The sequence below is a fragment of the Anabrus simplex genome, chromosome 2 (genome assembly GCF_040414725.1).
Source record: "Anabrus simplex isolate iqAnaSimp1 chromosome 2, ASM4041472v1, whole genome shotgun sequence".
Taxonomy (NCBI): domain Eukaryota; kingdom Metazoa; phylum Arthropoda; class Insecta; order Orthoptera; family Tettigoniidae; genus Anabrus; species Anabrus simplex.
The window spans coordinates 803,193,114-803,212,900 of record NC_090266.1 but is presented as its reverse complement, the minus strand read 5'-3'; the positions used below and the strand labels follow the sequence as shown (position 1 = coordinate 803,212,900).

Here is a 19,787-nt window from a genome sequence, read left to right as displayed (position 1 = left end):
GTTATCACTAAAATTATCTTCGTTGGTACATTATTCACTCATTAAAAATTCACCTGCACCCCTACTCAAGGATTCTGTGTCACTTTTTTCACCCATATTCAGCTCAGTTTCAATATACGCGATATTCAATCCCGCCATGTTTACGAACGAAACAGCTGACCCGCGCTCGCAGAAGTTCAAGACCGTTGCCTAGGCAACGTCAAGACAGATTATCTCTCTTCCTTTATTCCCTGAGACTTGTAGATTGCACTGCATGTACATAAATGCCTTATAAACACTTCACTGATGAGAAAAATAAAAAAACTATCCCACAGATCGCAGACGAATGCAGATAATGCAGCCGGGCGCTTTCGGGCGCTAAGGACCGGAAGGCTAAATGAACAGTCGGGCGCTTTCGGGCGCTAAGGGACGGAAAGGGTTAATGTGGGGAATTTTAAGACAATCGTTTTTTGTACTGTCACATTATGAATAGCTATGTCATGGCTGATATAAAGTAGCAATAGTTGTAGCGTCACCAAGTAGTGGGCAACTTGTGGAGTACACAAATGACAACACACAGAACAAACATTGTTGCAAATGGTGGATGAATTCACAAATCCTTTAACATGGTTCCACCTTGTAAAGAGAGTATGCTTGATGTTCACTTCAGTTCCTGTGTAAGGTTAAAGGGGGCACTAAACAGCCACAAGTGTACTGGAATTACATTATTCAATGAATTACCTCATATTTTATGGAAATGTTTGTAGATGGTTTCAAAAAGTCTTAACAAGTGATTCACATTAAACATTTTGCACAACTTCACTGAATTTTTTAGCATAGAGGAATGTGAAAGGCCAGCAGTTTCTTGACATATAGACAAAAATGTTAATTTGTGGGTTTTTGTCCATTATATTAAAATGAACCTGTTATTTAAAAAATACCAGTTATATAAATGTGTACAAATATTTGTACATTGTATAGTTTGTGGATTGTATAATTGTATCTTGGATAGTTTGTAGATTTACTGTAATTGTGGTTGAAGACTGTTCTCAAATCAAATCAAAATCTCTTTATTTGCAAATGAGGTGTCTACCTCGATGGCAAATGGTACACTAAAATACATTATTGTCAAGCACTAAATATTAAATTAACAAGAGAACAACATTTTCCTATAATACAATATTATACAATTTACGCTAACAATGTTTTCTATTAAACACACAGCTCATCCTTAATAAATTTATATTGTTTACAAAATTCTACTTATAATATCTCCTGCACTACTTACAAATGTAGTCAACTGATATACAGTATGTGGAATTACTTCAAATGATACTATACAACTGGTATAAGATAAATATTTACATTGCATTTATTTACTTATTTACTTTTTTTTTTTTTTTTTTTTACCTGTTCTGGAACCTAAGTAGCATAATGACCTGCTGCGTCTTAACCAGAGCCCCTTTTGCCACCACTTTTCAGAGTTCCTGAAGGGCCTTCACAGCTACCGTAGCGGTCCCAGGGCCCTCGAAGTCCCCACTGTACTTCACCCCTACAGGCAGTCCCCTACTTTGGCTGTCCAAACTCCTTAGACCAGGGGATGGAATTAATTTATTCACACACATGTTTTTATTTACAATAACCTGCACTGGTCGAATGCCCTCAAACATTTCATTTATTTTCTCTGTTGCTGTTTATTCTCTTCTTGAATATCTGTACAGATTTTGGAAAAGGATCAAACACTACCCTTGGTAAACTGTTCCACTCCTTCACACCCTTCCCAATGAATGAAAATTTACCCCAATCGCTTCTGCTAAAATTCCTTCCTTTTTATATGTGTGGTCAGTCCTGCCGATATAATTTTTTTCCAACTGAAGCCTCTCACGGATATCTCCCCATGCTTCTTCTCTTGCATAGGCTCTATATAATCCTGTAAGTCTAGTTTTCTCCCTTCTCTTACTTAAAGTTTCCCACCCAAGTTCCTTTAACATTTCTGATACACTACCCTTTCTCCTGAAATCCCCTGTTACAAATCTTGCTGCTTTCCTCTGCACACTATCTATTTCTTTTATTAGGTATTCTTGGTGAGGATCCCAAACACTGTTTGCATATTCCAATAATGGACGAACCATACTCAAGTAACTTTTTTCTTTTAATTCTTTGTTGCATCCTTTAAGTAGCCTCATTATGACATGTAACGATCTGTATGCTTTCCCAACAATGTCATCAACATGACTCTTCCAGTGCAAATTACTTTCAAATCTCACACCTAAGTATTTGCACTTGCCATCTTTTGGGATAACTACCTCATCCAAAGTATATTCAAATTCAGTTTTAAAGCTCCTGTTTGTAAAAGTTGTAACAGTTGATTTGCCTCCATTAAACTTCATATTATTTTCTTCAACCCATTGTTGGATACTTTCAAGGTCCCTTTGTAATTCTGAACAATCCTCAATGTTATTTATTTCCCTACAAACAATTATGTCATCTGCATACAATCTCATTTTTGATGTTATATTGTTCCCTAAATCATTTGCGTATATTAAGAAAAGTAACGGACCGATTATACTACCCTGTGCAATTCCCTTCCAAACTTTCTCTTCCTGAGATACATTATTTCTTACTTTGACTCTCTGAACCCTTGAATTTAGAAATGTTTTTATCCAACGTGTAACCCTTATGTCCAATCCTATTCCCTCCAATTTCTTTAATAATATTCCATGTTCCACTATATCAAAGGCTTTGGAAAGATCTATGGCTATGCAATCTAACTGGCCTCCTGAATCAAACTGATCTTATATGTCCTGCTGAAATCCCACCAGTTGTGCCTCACAAGAAAATTTCTTTCTAAATCCATACTGGCTCCTCATGAACCAATTTTTTATCATCACATATCCCTCTGATGTACTTTGATATTAAACTCTCCAGTATTTTACAAACTATACTGGTCAGGCTGATTGGTCTTTAGTTCTCTAGTTTCCTTTTATCCCCCTTTCCTTTATAAATTTGTATTATTATAGATGCCTTCCATTCCTTTGGTATTATACTATTATTTATGACATAGTCAAAGTGAAATTTTAAATAAGGCACTATGTACCACCCCATTGTCCATAATACCTACCCAGTAATTTGATCACTTCCTGCTGCTTTTCCTTGCTGAAGCAGTTGGATTTCTCTGAAAATATCTTCATTTGTGAATGAGAAGCTTCTTGTTTCCCTCTGTGTCTCTCCCTCTCTATCTTCTGTTTCGGTTTCCAACTCTTGACAATCATCTACTGAATCTCTGAATTCCCTACTAAATAGGTTTGCTTTCTCAGTATCTGTTAAATAGTGTTCACCCCCTTCTCCCACCATTGTAGGAATTTGGATTCCTTTTCCTTTTTGATTCCTGATATATGAATACAGCTTTTTCCATTTCCCTTTGTGGTCATTACCCTCTTGAAGTATGCCATTCATATAATTCTCTTTTGCTTCCTTTTTCGCTCTATTCAGTTCCCTCATTAGCTGTTTTCTAGTTTCTCTACTCTCCCTACCCTCTTTGATTTTCCTGTTTACTATTCTACATTTTCTTTTTAATTTTCTTATTTCCCTTGTATAATAAACAGGGTCTGAGATCATTTTACCCTTCTTAACAGGTACAAATCTCTTCTCTCCTTCCCAAATGATTCCTTTAAATTTAGCCCAAAGTGTATCCACGTTACTCCCTTCACTTATCCAACAACTGAATTGTGATTTAAGGTAAGTCCCAAATTCATCAACTTTAGTTTTTCTGTACAATTTCTTGTCTTGTGTAACCCTCTTATTAAGCCTTTTTGGTACGAGTCCTACATTCATTATTACAGCCTTTATGGTCTCCTATTCCTTCAAATACCTCAGTTTTATCAACAATTTCCCATGGTTTAACCAAGAATACATCTAGTAAGTTATTGAGACGAGTCGGTTCTTGTACTACTTGTGTAAAATCCTCCCTCCCAAATTAACTTATTTGCCAATTTCTGTTCATGGGCTTCACTGCAGCTCCATTCCATTCAACTTCAGGCAAATTTAGATCTCCCCCAACTATTACCATATCATTATTATTGTTTTTATGAGGATAATCTATTTTTTTCTCAAAGATTTCCATGTCTCTTTCCTCTCTTCCAGGCCTGTATGATCCTATAATTCCCACCTCCTTCATATTATCATATTATCCCTAATATTTCATCCCTTTCATCGGTAAACCATTCATGTGAACAGTAAGTTTCCTTCACCAGAATAAACACCCCCCTCCCTTTTTATCTCCTCGGTCTCTACGATAGACTGTGTACCCTTCTGGAAATACTTCTCTATTACCCACCCCTTCTTTCAACCACGATTCCACTCCTATCACCACATCGGTCTCATAAGTTTCCATCAATGTACCGAATTTTAATTGTTTATTTACTACACTTTGACAGTTTACCAAGAGCAATCTCACACCCCCTTCCTCCCTAAAACTTGACTGTTGCAATTGGGTAACTTGGAATTCCTTACTATCCCGAGTTTCTTTTTCTGGTTGACTGAGCCAGCTTGAAGTACAGCTGGCTCTTTCTATTTGCTATGTTTCGTTTACCTGAATTGTTTAGATGGAGGCCATGTTTTGTATAACAGTATCTCTCAAAACTGCTGCATTCAATAACCTGAGTATTCCGAAAATGTTTACAAATTTTAACAATATCTGTATTGACCTTGTCCACTTCAATGTTCAGACACGAGTCTCTATTCAAATCATGCCTGTGGGGCACGTTCACTACAAAGACGTTAGTGTGGGTCAGCTTCCCTAGTGTACGTTTAAGTTGTGATCTTACATTCTTGGCGTCGTCGTGAGCTACGTCGTTCGTCCCACCGATGATAAGCACTGCATCGCCGCTCCCGAAGTTCCTAGTTGCTGCTTCTACGTTTTCCAGAACACTGCTGATAGAAGCTCCTGGATATATTTCTCCGGTTGCTGCTATATTCTCGTCGTTAATCACTCCCGCAATTCCCCTTCCTTGGCTATCACCAAACACAGCTACCTTCGCTGATTTAGGCCTAACTGGGTCTTGAATCTGAATTCTAGGCCTAAATTTTAAACTCGGCATGGCAACGGCAGCGGATCGCGATGATTTGGTTTCACGCGCGCGATCACTTTCTTCCAGAATTAAATTATGTAGGGCAGAAAACCTATTTCTGATGTTTATTTCCGGAAATTCAGTTGTAGATTTCTTCTTAGCCGGCCATCCACGAGCTACTTGACACCACGTGCTCGAGTTTGTTACTGGTACCGGTATATCACTCGAAGAATGGTCAGTCCCAAATTCTAGCGATCGCAGTCTTTCTTTGAATTCTTGATTTTCAACTTTAAGAGTCTCTTTATCCTTTTTTAGAATGTTTATAATTTCTAATGCACTTTTATATTCCTCATCGATTGTTTTCGGTGCTTCGTCAACGCCGTCGCCAACAACAACATTCCGAACACACTGCTCACAAATCCAGTCAACATTTTCATTAGTTTTTACGTCTCTAGGGCAATTTCCGCACTTACAATGCCACCATCGATCACATGAATCGCACAACATTCCATTTTTCACTAATCTTCGACATTTTCTGCACTTGATATAGATGCTAGATGCTAATTCCCATAGGGAATGGTCCAATGATGGACCATTTGTATTGGTATTATTTTCTGCACTTTTCGTCACATTTTACGGTGAATTTACTCGGAGGATAAAACACTACGTCGTCATTACCGGGCGCCATTTTGAATAAAAAAGTGTTTATTTTATGTAGATGACTTCATATATTGCAGCTACATGTTGTTTAACAATAATAAATTATAATTCTAATCTCGTAGCTTGTTTACATATTGTTCTAATTACACTTCAGAATATGACATTTGTTTTCTCTACACTGATTTGTAAACATTTATTGATCATATTTCAGGATAACGATTCATCCTTCATTATTTATATATTTATTTATAAGTTTTCAGTGTTTCATTTAATGTTAACTGCATTTAGCATTTTTGCTTGTTGTGACCTTACAGCCACTACCAGTTGTTTCTATCAAAATCTGACTACATTATTGTGATTAATTTTGTTTTGATTTTTGTAATAATTGTAATTTCTTTCATACAGGGAAGTGTTTGCATCATAAGACTTCTAGCAAGAAAGAAGTAGAAGGCAATCTGAAAGAAATGAGTAATATTTTCTCCATGACATTGACAATTGATGATTCTAAGGATATCCAAGTTCCTGAATTTTGTTTGAGTGATGAGGAGGAACCAGAAAATGATCTGAACAACACACTAGACTTAGTCAACACCATTATGCTGGAGCATTTGTACCAAAGTTGTAGTCCATCCAAGTTAGCAGACCTAAAGCGATCAATTCAGCATTCAGTTGCTGCTGCACAACACCGCCATGACACTGTTAACCTTATTAGTGATGATGACTATAGTTTTACTGATTATGATGATGATCACGGTGGTGGTGAAAATGAGGAGCGTGATGATAACAAGGGAAGTGTTGAAACCAGTTATTGTAGGAATGTTGATCCTGTCTTGGATGTCCTTAAGGTAGACAAAGCAGGTTCTGACTGTAACAGCTTCAATGAATCTTCACATGAAGAGAATAGGAATGATGTAGCAGTCAGTAATAATTTTGAAGAACATGCCTCTAGTGGACAAAAGGGAATCGAGCGTAAGTCCCCGGATGTTGAGTTACCTGGTAAGATCTGTCGCAATTTGTAATTAATATTATGACGGCAGTAGTTATTTGCTTCTTGTGGGTGTAATTAAATGGCAGCTTGGCTGTTAGTCTCTTATCTGAATACATGCCTTGGTGATTGAAGTGTAGCATTTCCACCTAAAAATTCATGTACACTGACCAGCACATAAAATGCAACACACTGTAAATATTGAAGAAATTTTGTGTCATTGTCCATTTAACACAACTTTAGCACTTCATCTTGTCTATCTGGATGGGAAAGATTGCCTTTTATGTCCTTTAAAGAGAATAATGCATTAAAGTGATGTTTATGATATATACAGAGTTGGAAAATAGCTGAGTAAAAGTAAAAGAGTTACATCTAACAAATATGTTTAAAGTCGACAAACTTGACCATATCGGTCCTTAATTGGTCTGTATTGACTCGTAATATGTTTAAGTAATTTTTACTTGCAATCATTACTTTTCATGAATGTAATTTATACTTGTAAATTACTTTTTGAAGTAAAATCGTGAATGTTGCATTCTAGTAATCGATATATATTGCATCAAGATATTCAGAACTTCCGAGCCATGTATGATCCCTGAGCATTGCGGCTAGCTGTGACGTAGTTGAGCAGTCTGTCGCAGACACCAGTGTGGTGAAGATAACAACATGTCGTGAGTTAACCTACTTTGAACATGGGATGATCATCATCACCCAGTTGAATGTTGGGAGTCAGGACCTTATTTCTACCAGGACTTGTAGGGAGGCAACTGCACCGCATAGGCTTCACCATTTTACTTTACATGTAATTAATCTCATGATTAGACCCGTATTGAATTTGCTATAATATGCTCACAATATTGTGATTTTTTATTCCACCTTTTCAATACAATTGGTTTTATGTTGTTAGATCATAATGCTACAACACTATTTTATAGGGACATGTTTCGCTTGAATTTCAAGTATCCTCAGCCTATATAATCATCTCATGACAAATTTGTGCTTAATTATAATTCTAAAATTAAGTAATAAAATATATAAACATAGGAATTTGTGAGCACATTAATAGTTTAACAATATGAATGACTATACTAAAATTGGAATAACCGTTAATTCTAAAGATATTGACATCCAAAACACAGTGGGCCAATTGCAGAAACGGTATTTAGATGATGTCTACGGTTAAATAATGCCTAAGCATGGCTGATTTATCACTTAGACACTGTCTAAAACTGATGTTCAACCGGTCATGTTTAAACACTGCCGAGAGCACTGTTTAACCTCAAATGAGAGGAGTGAATCACAATCGGAGGTTATGTACCATGAAATATGTAATTTGTATGATCATGTTGAGACGATTCCGGGAAGAACGGTTAGTCCGACGACCTCTCTGTGGGTCGCCCGCTGCTAAATCGCAGCAATTCGTTTGACATGCACGGGAGATAATCATAAAATAAGGTTTCACTTTACGAGAGACTTGTTTCTTGAGACTGACAAAGTGACAGTCCGGTAACTGTCAACTTGAATACAATTCTTGGCAACCGATATATTTTATTATGTACATGAGGTAATTTCCATGGAATTATAGGTCACTTCGACTACATACAAATCAGAATATTACATGTCCCGATCGTCTGAGGGCTGTGACATATATCAATCGGGAGGGATTCACTTATATTTACTGCCAAGTAAACATACATAATAGTGAAAACTAAGAAGTAGATTGTATGGGATTTTTATATATATAATCGTATAAGTTTTCGGCAACTATCAGATAGGAAAAGGCAAGTGGTGGTGATTATCGTTTAAAGAGGACTGGGGAAGAAGAGCCATGGCCATAATAACAGCCCTAGTATTTGCCTGGTGTAAAAACAGGGAAACTACGAAAAACAATCTTCACGGCTGCCAATGATGCGTTTCGAACCTACGATCTCCAGAATGCAAGCTACGTCTATATGGCCCGTACAACACACTCGGTTACACATTACTGTTGCTTCATCTTCCCTTCATCGAAGCTACCGTATTTATGAGTAGATTACAATCACTGTAACAACGCTATAATGAAAGCTACACTTCCCCGTACGGTGGCGTGTCGCTTTAGTGTCGATATTATGATATTTAATTTTCACCAAAAGCAATACTCTTATATGTGGGCAAGTCATGCTCAGTCATATTTGAGTAATGTGTAGGAAGACAAACAGCTGACTGGCGTTCGGCGCGCACACCGACGAATTTCATTGGTTGCGACAAGCAAAGAGTTGCATGAAAGCTACTTCTGTCTCCATTTTCAAACCAAAATTGAAACTTTAAGGGATGTCTAAATCAAATCAAATCAAAATCTCTTTATTTGCAAATGAGGTGTCTACCTCGGTGGCAAATGGCACACTAAAATACATTATTGTCAAGCACTAAATATTAAATTAACAAGAGAAGAAAATTTTTCCTATAATACAATATTATACAATTTACGCTAACAATGTTTTCTATTAACACACAGCTCATCCTTAATAAATTTATATTGTTTACAAAATTCTAATTATAATATCTCCTGTACTACTTACAAATATAGTCAACTGATATACAGTATGTGGAATTGCTTCAAATGATACTATAAAACTGGTATAACATTAATATTTACATTGCATTTATTTATTTACTATTTTTTTTTTTTTTTTTTACCCGTTCTGGATCCTAAGTAGCATAACGACCTGCTGCGTCTTAACCAGAGCCCCTTTTGCCACCACTTTTCAGAGTTCCTGAAGGGCCTTCACAGCTACCGTAGCGGTCCCAGGGCCCTCGAAGTCCCCACTGTACTTCACCCCTACAGGCAGTCTCCTACTTTGGCTGTCCGAACTCCTTAGACCAGGGGATGGAATTAATTTATTCACACACATTTTTTTTATTATTTACAATAACCTGCACCGGTCGAATGCCCTCTAACACTTCATTTATTTTCTCTGTTGCTGTTTATTCTCTTCTTGAATATCTGTACAGATTTTGGAAAAGGATCAAACACTACCGCTGGTAAACTGTTCCACTCCTTCACACCCTTCCCAATGAATGAAAATTTACCCCAATCGCTTCTGCTAAAATTCCTTCTAATTTTATATTTGTGGTCAGTCCTGCCGATATAATTATTTTCCAACTGAAGCCTCTCACGGATATCTCCCCATGCTTCTTCTCCTGTATAGGCTCTATATAATCCTGTAAGTCTAGTTTTCTCCCTTCTCTTACTTAAAGTTTCCCACCCAAGTTCCTTTAACATTTCTGATACACTACTTTCTCCTGAAATCCCCTGTTACAAATCTTGCTGCTTTCCTCTGCACACTATCTATTTCTTTTATTAGGTATTCTTGGTGAGGATCCCAAACACTGTTTGCATATTCCAATAATGGACGAACCATACTCAAGTAACTTTTTTCTTTTAATTCTTTGTTGCATCCTTTAAGTAGCCTCATTATGACATGTAATGATCTGTATGCTTTCCCAACAATGTCATCAATATGACCCTTCCAGTGCAAATTACTTTCAAATCTCACACCTAAGTATTTGCACTTGCCTTCTTTTGGGATAACTACCTCATCCAAAGTATATTCAAATTCAGTTTTAAAGCTCCTGTTTGTAAAAGTTGTAACAGTTGATTTGCCTCCATTAACCTTCATATTATTTTCTTCAACCCATTGTTGGATACTTTCAAGGTCCCTTTGTAATTCTGAACAATCCTCAATGTTGTTTATTTCTCTATAAACAATTATGTCATCTGCATACAATCTTATTTTTGATGTTATATTGTTCCCTAAATCATTTGCGTATATTAAGAAAAGTAACGGACCGATTATACTACCCTGTGCAATTCCCTTCCAAACTTTCTCTTCCTGCGATACATTATTTCCTACTTTGACTTTCTGAACCCTTGAATTTAGAAATGCTTTTATCCAACGTGTAACCCTTACGTCCAATCCTATTCCCTCCAATTTCTTTAATAATATTCCATGTTCCACTCTATCAAAGGCTTTGGAAAGATCTATGGCTATGCAATCTAACTGACCTCCTGAATCCAACTGATCTGATATGTCCTGCTGAAATCCCACCAGTTGTGCCTCACAAGAAAATTTCTTTCTAAATCCATACTGGCTCCTCATGAACCAATTTTTATCACATATCCCTCTGATGTACTTCGATATTAAACTATCCAGAATTTTACAAACTATACTGGTCAGGCTGATTGGTCTGTAGTTCTCTGGTTTCCTTTTATCACCCTTTCCTTTATAAATTGGTATTATTATAGATTCCTTCCATTCCTTTGGTATTACACTATTATTTATGACATAGTCAAAGAGAAATTTTAAATAAGGCACTATGTACCACCCCATTGTCTTTAATACCTCCCCAGTAATTTGATCACTTCCTGCAGCTTTTCCTTGCTGAAGCAGTTGGATTTCTCTGAAAATATCTTCGTTTGTGAATGAGAAGCTTCTTGTTTCCCTCTGTCTCTCTCCCTCTCTATCTTCTGTTTCGGTTTCCAACTCTTGACAATCATCTACTGAATCTCTAAATTCCCTACTAAATAGGTTTGCTTTCTCAGTATCTGTTAAATAGTGTTCACCCCCTTCTCCCACCATTGTAGGAATTTGGACTCCTTTTCCTTTTTGATTCCTGATATATGAATACAGCTTTTTCCATTTCCCTTTGTGGTCATTACCCTCTTGAAGTATGCCATTCATATAATTCTCTTTTGCTTCCTTTTTCACTCTATTCAGTTCCCTCATTAGCTGTTTTCTAGTTTCTCTACTCTCCCTACCCTCTTTGATTTTCCTGTTTACTATTCTACATTTTCTTTTTAATTTTCTTATTTCCCTTGTATAATAAACAGGGTCTGAGATCATTTTACCCTTCTTAACAGGTACAAATCTCTTCTCTCTTTCCCAAATGATTCCTTTAAATTTAGCCCAAAGTGTATCCACGTTACTCCCTTCACTTATCCAACAACTGAATTGTGATTTAAGGCAAGTCCCAAATTCATCAACTTTAGTTTTTCTGTACAATTTCTTGTCTTGTGTAACCCTCTTATTAAGCCTTTTTGGTACGAGTCCTACATCCATTATTACAGCCTTATGGTCTCCTATTCCTTCAATTACCTCAGTTTTATCAACAATTTCCCATGGTTTAACCAAGAATACATCTAGTAAGTTATTGAGACGAGTCGGTTCTTGTACTACTTGTGTAAATCCTCCCTCCCAAATTAACTTATTTGCCAGTTTCTGTTCATGGGCTTCACTTGCAGCTCCTTTCCATTCAACTTCAGGCAAATTTAGATCTCCCCCAATTATTACCATATCATTATTATTGTTTTTATGAGTATAATCTATTACTTTTTCAAAGATTTCCATGTCTCTTTCCTCTCTTCCAGGCCTGTATGTTCCTATAATTCCCACCTCCTTCATATTATCACAAACTAACTTTATCCCTAATATTTCATCCCTTTCATCGGTAAACCATTCATGTGAACAGTAAGTTTCCTTCACCAGAATAAACACCCCCCCTCCCTTTTTATCTCCTCGGTCTCTACGATAGACTGTGTACCCTTCTGGAAATACTTCTCTATTACCCACCCCTTCTTTCAACCACGATTCCACTCCTATCACCACATCAGTCTCATAAGATTCCATCAATGTACCGAATTTTAATTGTTTATTTACTACACTTTGACAGTTTACCAAGAGCAATCTCAGACCCCCTTCCTCCCTAAAACTTGACTGTTGCAATTGGGTAACTTGGAATTCCTTACTATCCTGAGTTTCTTTTTCTAGTTGACTGAGCCAGCTTGAAGTACAGCTGGCTCTTTCTACTAGTTTTCCTGGTCAGTATTATAACTCAAGGGAGTTGCCTGTTTTACAGTACATATCTTAAGATTAATAAAATCTAGAACAATATTTGCTATCTTTCGTTTACCTGAATTGTTTAGATGGAGGCCATGTTTTGTATAACAGTATCTCTCAAAACTGCTGCATTCAATAACCTGAGTATTCCGAAAATGTTTACAAATTTTAACAATATCTGTATTGACCTTGTCCACTTCAATATTCACACACGAGTCTCTACTCAAATCATGCCTGTGGGGCACGTTCACTACAAAAACGTTAGTGTGGGTCAGCTTCCCTAGTGTATGTTTAAGTTGTGATCTTACATTCTTGGCGTCGTCGCGAGCTACGTCGTTCGTCCCACCGATGATAAGCACTGCATCGCCGCTCCCGAAGTTCCTAGTTGCTGCTTCTACGTTTTCCACAACACTGCTGATAGAAGCTCCTGGATATATTTCTCTGGTTGCTGCTATATTCTCGTCGTTAATCACTCCCGCAATTCCCCTTCCTTGGCTATCACCAAACACAGCTACCTTCGCTGATTTAGGCCTAACTGGGTCTTGAATCTGAATTCTAGGCCTAAATTTTAAACTCGGCACGGCAACGGATCGCGATGATTTGGTTTCACGCGCGCGATCACTTTCTTCCAGGATTAAATTATTTAGGGCAGAAAACCTATTTCTAATGTTTATTTCCGGAAATTCAGTTGTAGATTTCTTCTTAGCCGGCCATCCACGAACTACTTGACACCACGTGCTCGAGTTTGTTACTTGTACCGGTATATCACTCGAAGAATGGTCAGTCCCAAATTCTAGCGATCGCAGTCTTTCTTTTAATTCTTGATTTTCAACTTTGAGTCTCATTGTCCTTTTTTAGAATGTTTATAATTTCTAATGCACTTTTATATTCCTCATCGACTGTTTTCGGTGCTTCGTCAACGCCGTCCCCAACAACAACATTCCGAACACACTGCTCACAAATCCAGTCAACATTTTCATTAGTTTTTACGTCTCTAGGGCAGTTTCCGCACTTATAATGCCACCATCGATCACATGAATCACACAACATACCATTTTTCACTAATTTTCGACATTTTCCGCACTTTTCGTCACATTTTACGGTTAATTTACTCGGAGAATAAAACACTACGTCGTCATTACCGGGCGCCATTTAGAACACCAAGAGTTTACGTACCCTAGGGCGGGCAGTTCCTTTCCGCTCCTCGATTCCCTTACCCCCACCAACAGCGCGTGGCGACCCATCCAAATCTTGACCACGCCCAATGTTGCTTAACTTCGGAGATCTCACAGAATCCGGTGTGTCAACATCGACTGAACATTGTTCATGCAATGGAAGATCGTGAACGATTTAGATGTTGTTTAGGTAGACGATGTCTAAGGCTTAAAACTAGTCATCGTTTCTGCAATCGGCCCAGTATCTTCAAATGTTGAAAATTTGGCTAAAATTGTTTTCTCAAAGTTCTACTGTAGTTTATTAAATACAATTGTAATTTGACTTCTATGTTAAAATTTGAGTCTTAATTATGGTCAAAACTTATTGGTGTCTGAAGATTAAAATCTTGGATACGTTGGAATTCAGCTTCACGTTTTAATGTTGAGGCTTGCTACTATAATTTAATAGTTTTGAACAGTAAAATGTTGACTTAATTACTTTCATTGAGCTAGTCTTGTTCTTACGATCAGATTTTCCGTTGGTAGTAGTTTTTATTTATGAGGGTTTTAGTAAAAAGGAACGTCAGTACAAAATTTTGAGGAGTTGATTTGTTTCTTTCATAATATTTGAATGATGGTGCATCCCTTTGACTGCTACTACAAAACCTTGTGGACTTTGTTACACAACCACAACAGATAACAGTCGCCGTAATGTAACAAAGTCCACAAGGTTTTGTAGTAGCAGTCAAAGGGACGCACCATCATTCAAATATTATGAAAGAAACAAATCAACTCCTCAAAATTTTGTATTGACGTCCCTTTTTACTAAAACCCTCATAAATAAAAACTACTACCAACGGAAAATCTGATCGTAAGAACAAGACTAGTTCGATGAAACTAATTAATTCAACATTTTACTGTTCAAAACTATTAAATTATAGTAGCAAGCCTCAACATTAAAACATGAAGCTGAATTCCAACGTATCCAAGATTTTAATCTTCAGACACCAATAAGTTTTAACCATAATTAAGACTCAAATTTTAACATAAAAGTCAAATTACAATTGTATTTAATAAACTACAGTAGAACTTTGAGAAAACAATTTTAGCCAAATTTTCAAAATTTGAAGATACTGTGTTTTGGACGTCAGTATCTTTAGAATTAACGGTTACTCCAATTTTAGTATAGTCATTCATATTGTTAAACTATTAATGTGCTCACAAATTCCTACGTTTATATATTTTATTACTTAATTTTAGAATTATAATTAAGCACAAAATTGTCAAAGCAAATTAAATATGACAGGTCTTAACCTTGAGATGATTATATAGGCTGAGGATGCTTGAAATTCAAGCGAAACATGTCCCTATACAATACTGTTGTAGCATTATGATCTAACAACATAAAACCAATTGTATTGAAAAGGTGGAATAAAAATCACAATATTGTAAGCATATTATAGGCTTCACCAGCCGACGACCAACTCGTGTCCCTTTGCTGACACCTCGACACAAGAGATCAGCGACGTGCATGGGCCCATGGACATCAGCAATGGACCGTGGGATACTGGCAGCGTGTGGTATAATCCGATGAATCCCGGTTCCAGTTGTATTGAGCTGATGGGCGCGTGAGAGTGTGGCGTATGCCCCATGAAGCTTGAGAAAAATTGCATCACGGTGGGTTCCGCGTGTTTCAACGGAAATGCAGAAATGGTTACGATCCGATGCTGCTCATAACCACTTGGTTGGACCACCATGAACGCAAAGTAGGAGCTTTCTCATGCTGTATTATTATGCTGAATGAGACATGGGCTAAATCATATGAGCCACAACTGAATCGCCAATAGAACGATTGGCATAATTACGGGTCACCACAAAGATCGAAAGTTCGTTAGAACCCCAGCAGTTTTAAAGTTATGTTATTCTCATGTACGACTATGATGGTGTTATCGTAACGCATTACGTTCCTCCTCAGCAGACCATCAATGCGTAGTATTACTGTTCATTTTTGGAACACAACCTGCGACCAGTTTTGAGAAAGAAGTGGCTACATTTTCTGCAGAACCACCCATCATTTTGCACAACAACGCACAGCCTCATACAGTGCAAGTTGTGGCTTATTTGTTTGGTTGATGGGGCTGGGAATAAGTTTTAAGAGTGTTTGAGTAAACTCTACCTTCATAATACTTAAAAATTCCTTATTTCTATTTGTAGGAAAAGGGCCTATTTCAATTCTATTTTGGAGACATCTTCAGCCTAATAACAAAAGAATGGTAAAATTCATAGCATTGCTAATGAACTGCTACAACAAATAACATAACCAAAATTTCTAGAGTTAAACATAACTCTGTGAAATGTACAATTAAAGCACACACTTAAACAGGCCTACTTATGTTAAAAATGTGTTTGTACATAAGTAGGCCTGTTTAATTGTATGTTTTAATTGTGCATTTGACGGAGTTATGTTTAACTCTAGAAATTTTGGATGTGTTATTTGCTGTAACAGTTCATTAGAAATTCCATGAATTTTACCATACTTTCGTAATTAGGCTGAAGATGTCTCCAAAATAGAGACAAATCATGTCCCCTTCCCAAAAAAAAAAATTTTAAAAATAAAGATTATTTCAAGTATTGTGAAGGTTGAGTTTAACTCAAATACTATTAACACTTGTTCAAGGTTGACAATACGGATTAATTATGAAGTTCATTTCTTGTGGAGCTGGGAATTGCTGTACCATCCACCATACTTCCCAGACTTTGTGACTGACTTGATTCCTAAAATGAACTACTTCGTGGCATTCACTTCAGAACTGTTCCAGAGTTTCGTGAGGCAGTACATCGCTCCATTCAAACTATCAACACAACAGGCACTGCGAAAGGTATCCTACGATTTCCACATCGCTAACAATGGATTGTACAGAATGCTGGTGGCTACTTTGAAAGACAATAAAACTTGGTAACATGTATCGCTTTTGTATCAGTTGTAATTAAATAATTGCCACTATTAAAGTTCCAACCCTCATAATTTGGGGCTAGGATTGGTAAACAAGAAGTCATGGCCTGCATGTTTGGTATTGCATAGACATTCACATGAAGCTGAAATAGGGGAACCATAACTATGAAAACGGCCATGAGTGATGTTTTAATCCACATCTCAGTTATGTTCTATAGGCTAAGTCCATAATGTATTACATTCACAGACCACTGTTGATTTTGTGGCAGAGCTGGGAATGAACATGAGCAGACTGGCTAGGGATATACTCTAACAGTATTTCATCACAGAACAGATGAGGATTTTGTAGCTGAAGATGCAATGCAGGTTGTATTGAAGGTGTACTAGGTGATAGGATGTAATGGCCATTGGTTTTATGTTGCCTTTCATCCTTATCGGACTGCACGAGTTATTAGACTCAAAGCTTTGGAATTAAGAGTTTGAGTAACATCCCATGTTTCAGATCACCAAGTAGTTTGACTTAAAAATATTGAGGTTCCCCAAGAGTTGAACCTAGTACTTTCCAGAATACAACCTGTAACTGTTCAAGAATAAAATAAATAAATAGAGCTGCTGTGTAGATCTTTATTGACAAGTCTTATTTCATTAGTATGAATCTTATATTGTAGATGTTGTACTGACTTAACACGTTTGTTACAGTTAAATGTCCATCAAAGTTTGATTATTCCTCATTGAAAGTGAAACGAAGGTCACCTGCAAGCCGAGAGAAGCATTTTCAGAAATCTCCCTGCCAAAAGGTTCTGCACGCTTCAACTCCTCGGTACAGGGCGCTGGAAAGCCCTCTTCAGTCATACCTGCGTTCTGAGCCAACCTTAATTCAGATTGTAAAACCAAAATTCAAAACGCCTCGGAACATCAAGAACTTTTGCTGCCTGGAGGTAAGCATGTGTCATGTCTTTTTTCTGCTTTTACCCCTTTGTTTAGTGCCATCAGCTGGAATAAAGAAAACTTAGCACAAAATATAAATCTCATGGTTTCCGTATTGACAGCTATGCTTATTCGTGTAACAATTTATTACAATGTTTTCCTCCCATTCAATACAGTAAAAGTGTCCTTGACACTTAAGATTTACAATCTGTACATGCTCCAGCCCTAATTTGGGCTGTATTCAGTAGAAAACATTATTAAAACATGGCAATAGTTAAAATCAATTAAAATTATGTTAACATTGATGCTTTCATGGCACATACTTGTAGACATGATATGGGCTTTTGGGCTTGTGCTGTGTCAAGAAAACAAGGTGAAACTCTTTACATTTTGCAGAGAACTTTGCTCTGTGTCTTCAGAACAAAATCTCGACTTCACAAGGAAGTCTTCTATAATAATAAAGGTTTGAATTTAAGAATGCTTTACCGTTGGAGAACTGTAGTGGTACGCTCGTTCGTCACCAGGTGGCTCACTATATGCTGGCACAGTGCTCCAAGTCGGGGCTGACGACAACATTAACCTCCAATTAGGATGTTCTGTCACACCGTGTGTGCTTGAGAATTATCAGAGAGGACATCAGACGAATCAGGTACGAATGTGGTAGAAGAAAATAGAAACTAATAAAATAAAATAAATGCAACAAAGGACACCAGGATAGAATAGAACAGAGCTGAAGAATGGAAAGAAAGTATGTGGAGAAAACCAAAGGATGATATTCTGGTTTTCTCCACAAAGAAGGAGAGGTAGGGGAAATAAAGGAATTAAAGGTGAGGAAGATGAAGTTCTCATTCATTGGGGGTGGGACCGCACATTGTTGAGTGTATGTTTACAAAGAAATAGGGTGAAGATTTTGTATTTAAAAAGTTGATTTTTCATTAATTTAATTTAAATTGTGTTCTGAATTGTTATATTGATCTATATGGATGTGTATGTTCTCTAATATGATTCCATTGTTGGATGCGCTAGCGAGTGGTTGGCTGTTACAATAGCTCTGTATTATCTTAGTGATAAAGTAGTTAATAGTTGTAGAAATTTAGCAGATGTTATGTGTGTGTGATACATTTAGTTCCACAAATATTGGTGTTTAGTGTTTGTAGTAATTGATATTAGTGATATTCATTTACAATTTTTACACTGAGTAGTTCCGTAGGTGTTCGCTAGATTACAAGCTGTAATAGTTAACAGTCGTATTGGTATTGATTATTGTCGCTCTTCATATTCAGATAGGGACGTAAAGCAAATAGCATTATTATTATCATATTCAGATATTGCATTGTTGGCTACAGTCGTGAACAAAGGGTGTAGTGTAGTCAAGTAAATATAAATAAAAATCAGCTGACCTTGTATTCCAATCATTTGTAGTTCTGAGTAGGTAGTTAAAGTATCCGTAATTTATATTTCGCACCCTCGATCTTTCAGTATTTATGAGCGGTTAGCTAATAATAATAATAATAATAATAATAATAATAATAATAATAAAGTCCCTATATCCCATTAATTGCAATTCAAGTCCCTGGAATAGTAGGAGTAGTTTTGACAGAAATAATTTTGAGAAATTATTTTAGACAACCTCGTATTTTTCAGCAATTAAGGACAGTTTTGTTCTCCATCCCATGGAGTAGGGAAAATAATAGTAATCCACCAGCTGTAATAATCACATAACCACATATCAGTTGAGAATTGTAGTGAAGATGCGGTATATTAGATAGTATCTTGCCTGTTATATTTGTGTGTTTCTTTGTGTACAGTAACCCTTTTGATACTTCAGCATTTAACCAAACGCAAGGTTTCATTTCTATGAGAGCATAGTAGGATAATGTAGTACTAATAACAATCTTCTGTCTACGTGTTTAACTTTGTTGGTAATCCTTGAGTAGTTCTTGCGAATTTCAAACTTCAGGTCTAATTGCAATTTTTATTTTTATTTGTGCTTAGTAATAACCTATTGTAATTAGGATAGTCTGATCATAGCTTAAAATTATTGTAGTATATTGTAGTATCTGAACGTAGTCTGAATGTAGTTTAAAATTATTGTAGTGTATTATAGTATCTTATTAGAAATTATTGTGATTATTCTATTACTGTGAACTGCTTGTGTAGTGTAGTATAGTATCTGTGGTATCT

At 36.7% G+C, this 19,787-nt stretch overlaps 1 protein-coding gene across 1 annotated transcript in view; it reads left to right on the top strand.

Annotated features, from left to right (window-relative positions):
* The window catches only part of LOC136863112 (uncharacterized), a 414,667-nt gene that overhangs the window by 224,767 nt on the left and 170,113 nt on the right, over window positions 1–19,787 (top strand). The window contains exons 8-9 of the mRNA XM_068225861.1: window positions 6,114–6,704; window positions 17,376–17,614. Coding sequence (XP_068081962.1) covers window positions 6,114–6,704; window positions 17,376–17,614 — 830 coding nt within the window. The remainder of the gene's footprint in view (window positions 1–6,113; window positions 6,705–17,375; window positions 17,615–19,787) is intronic.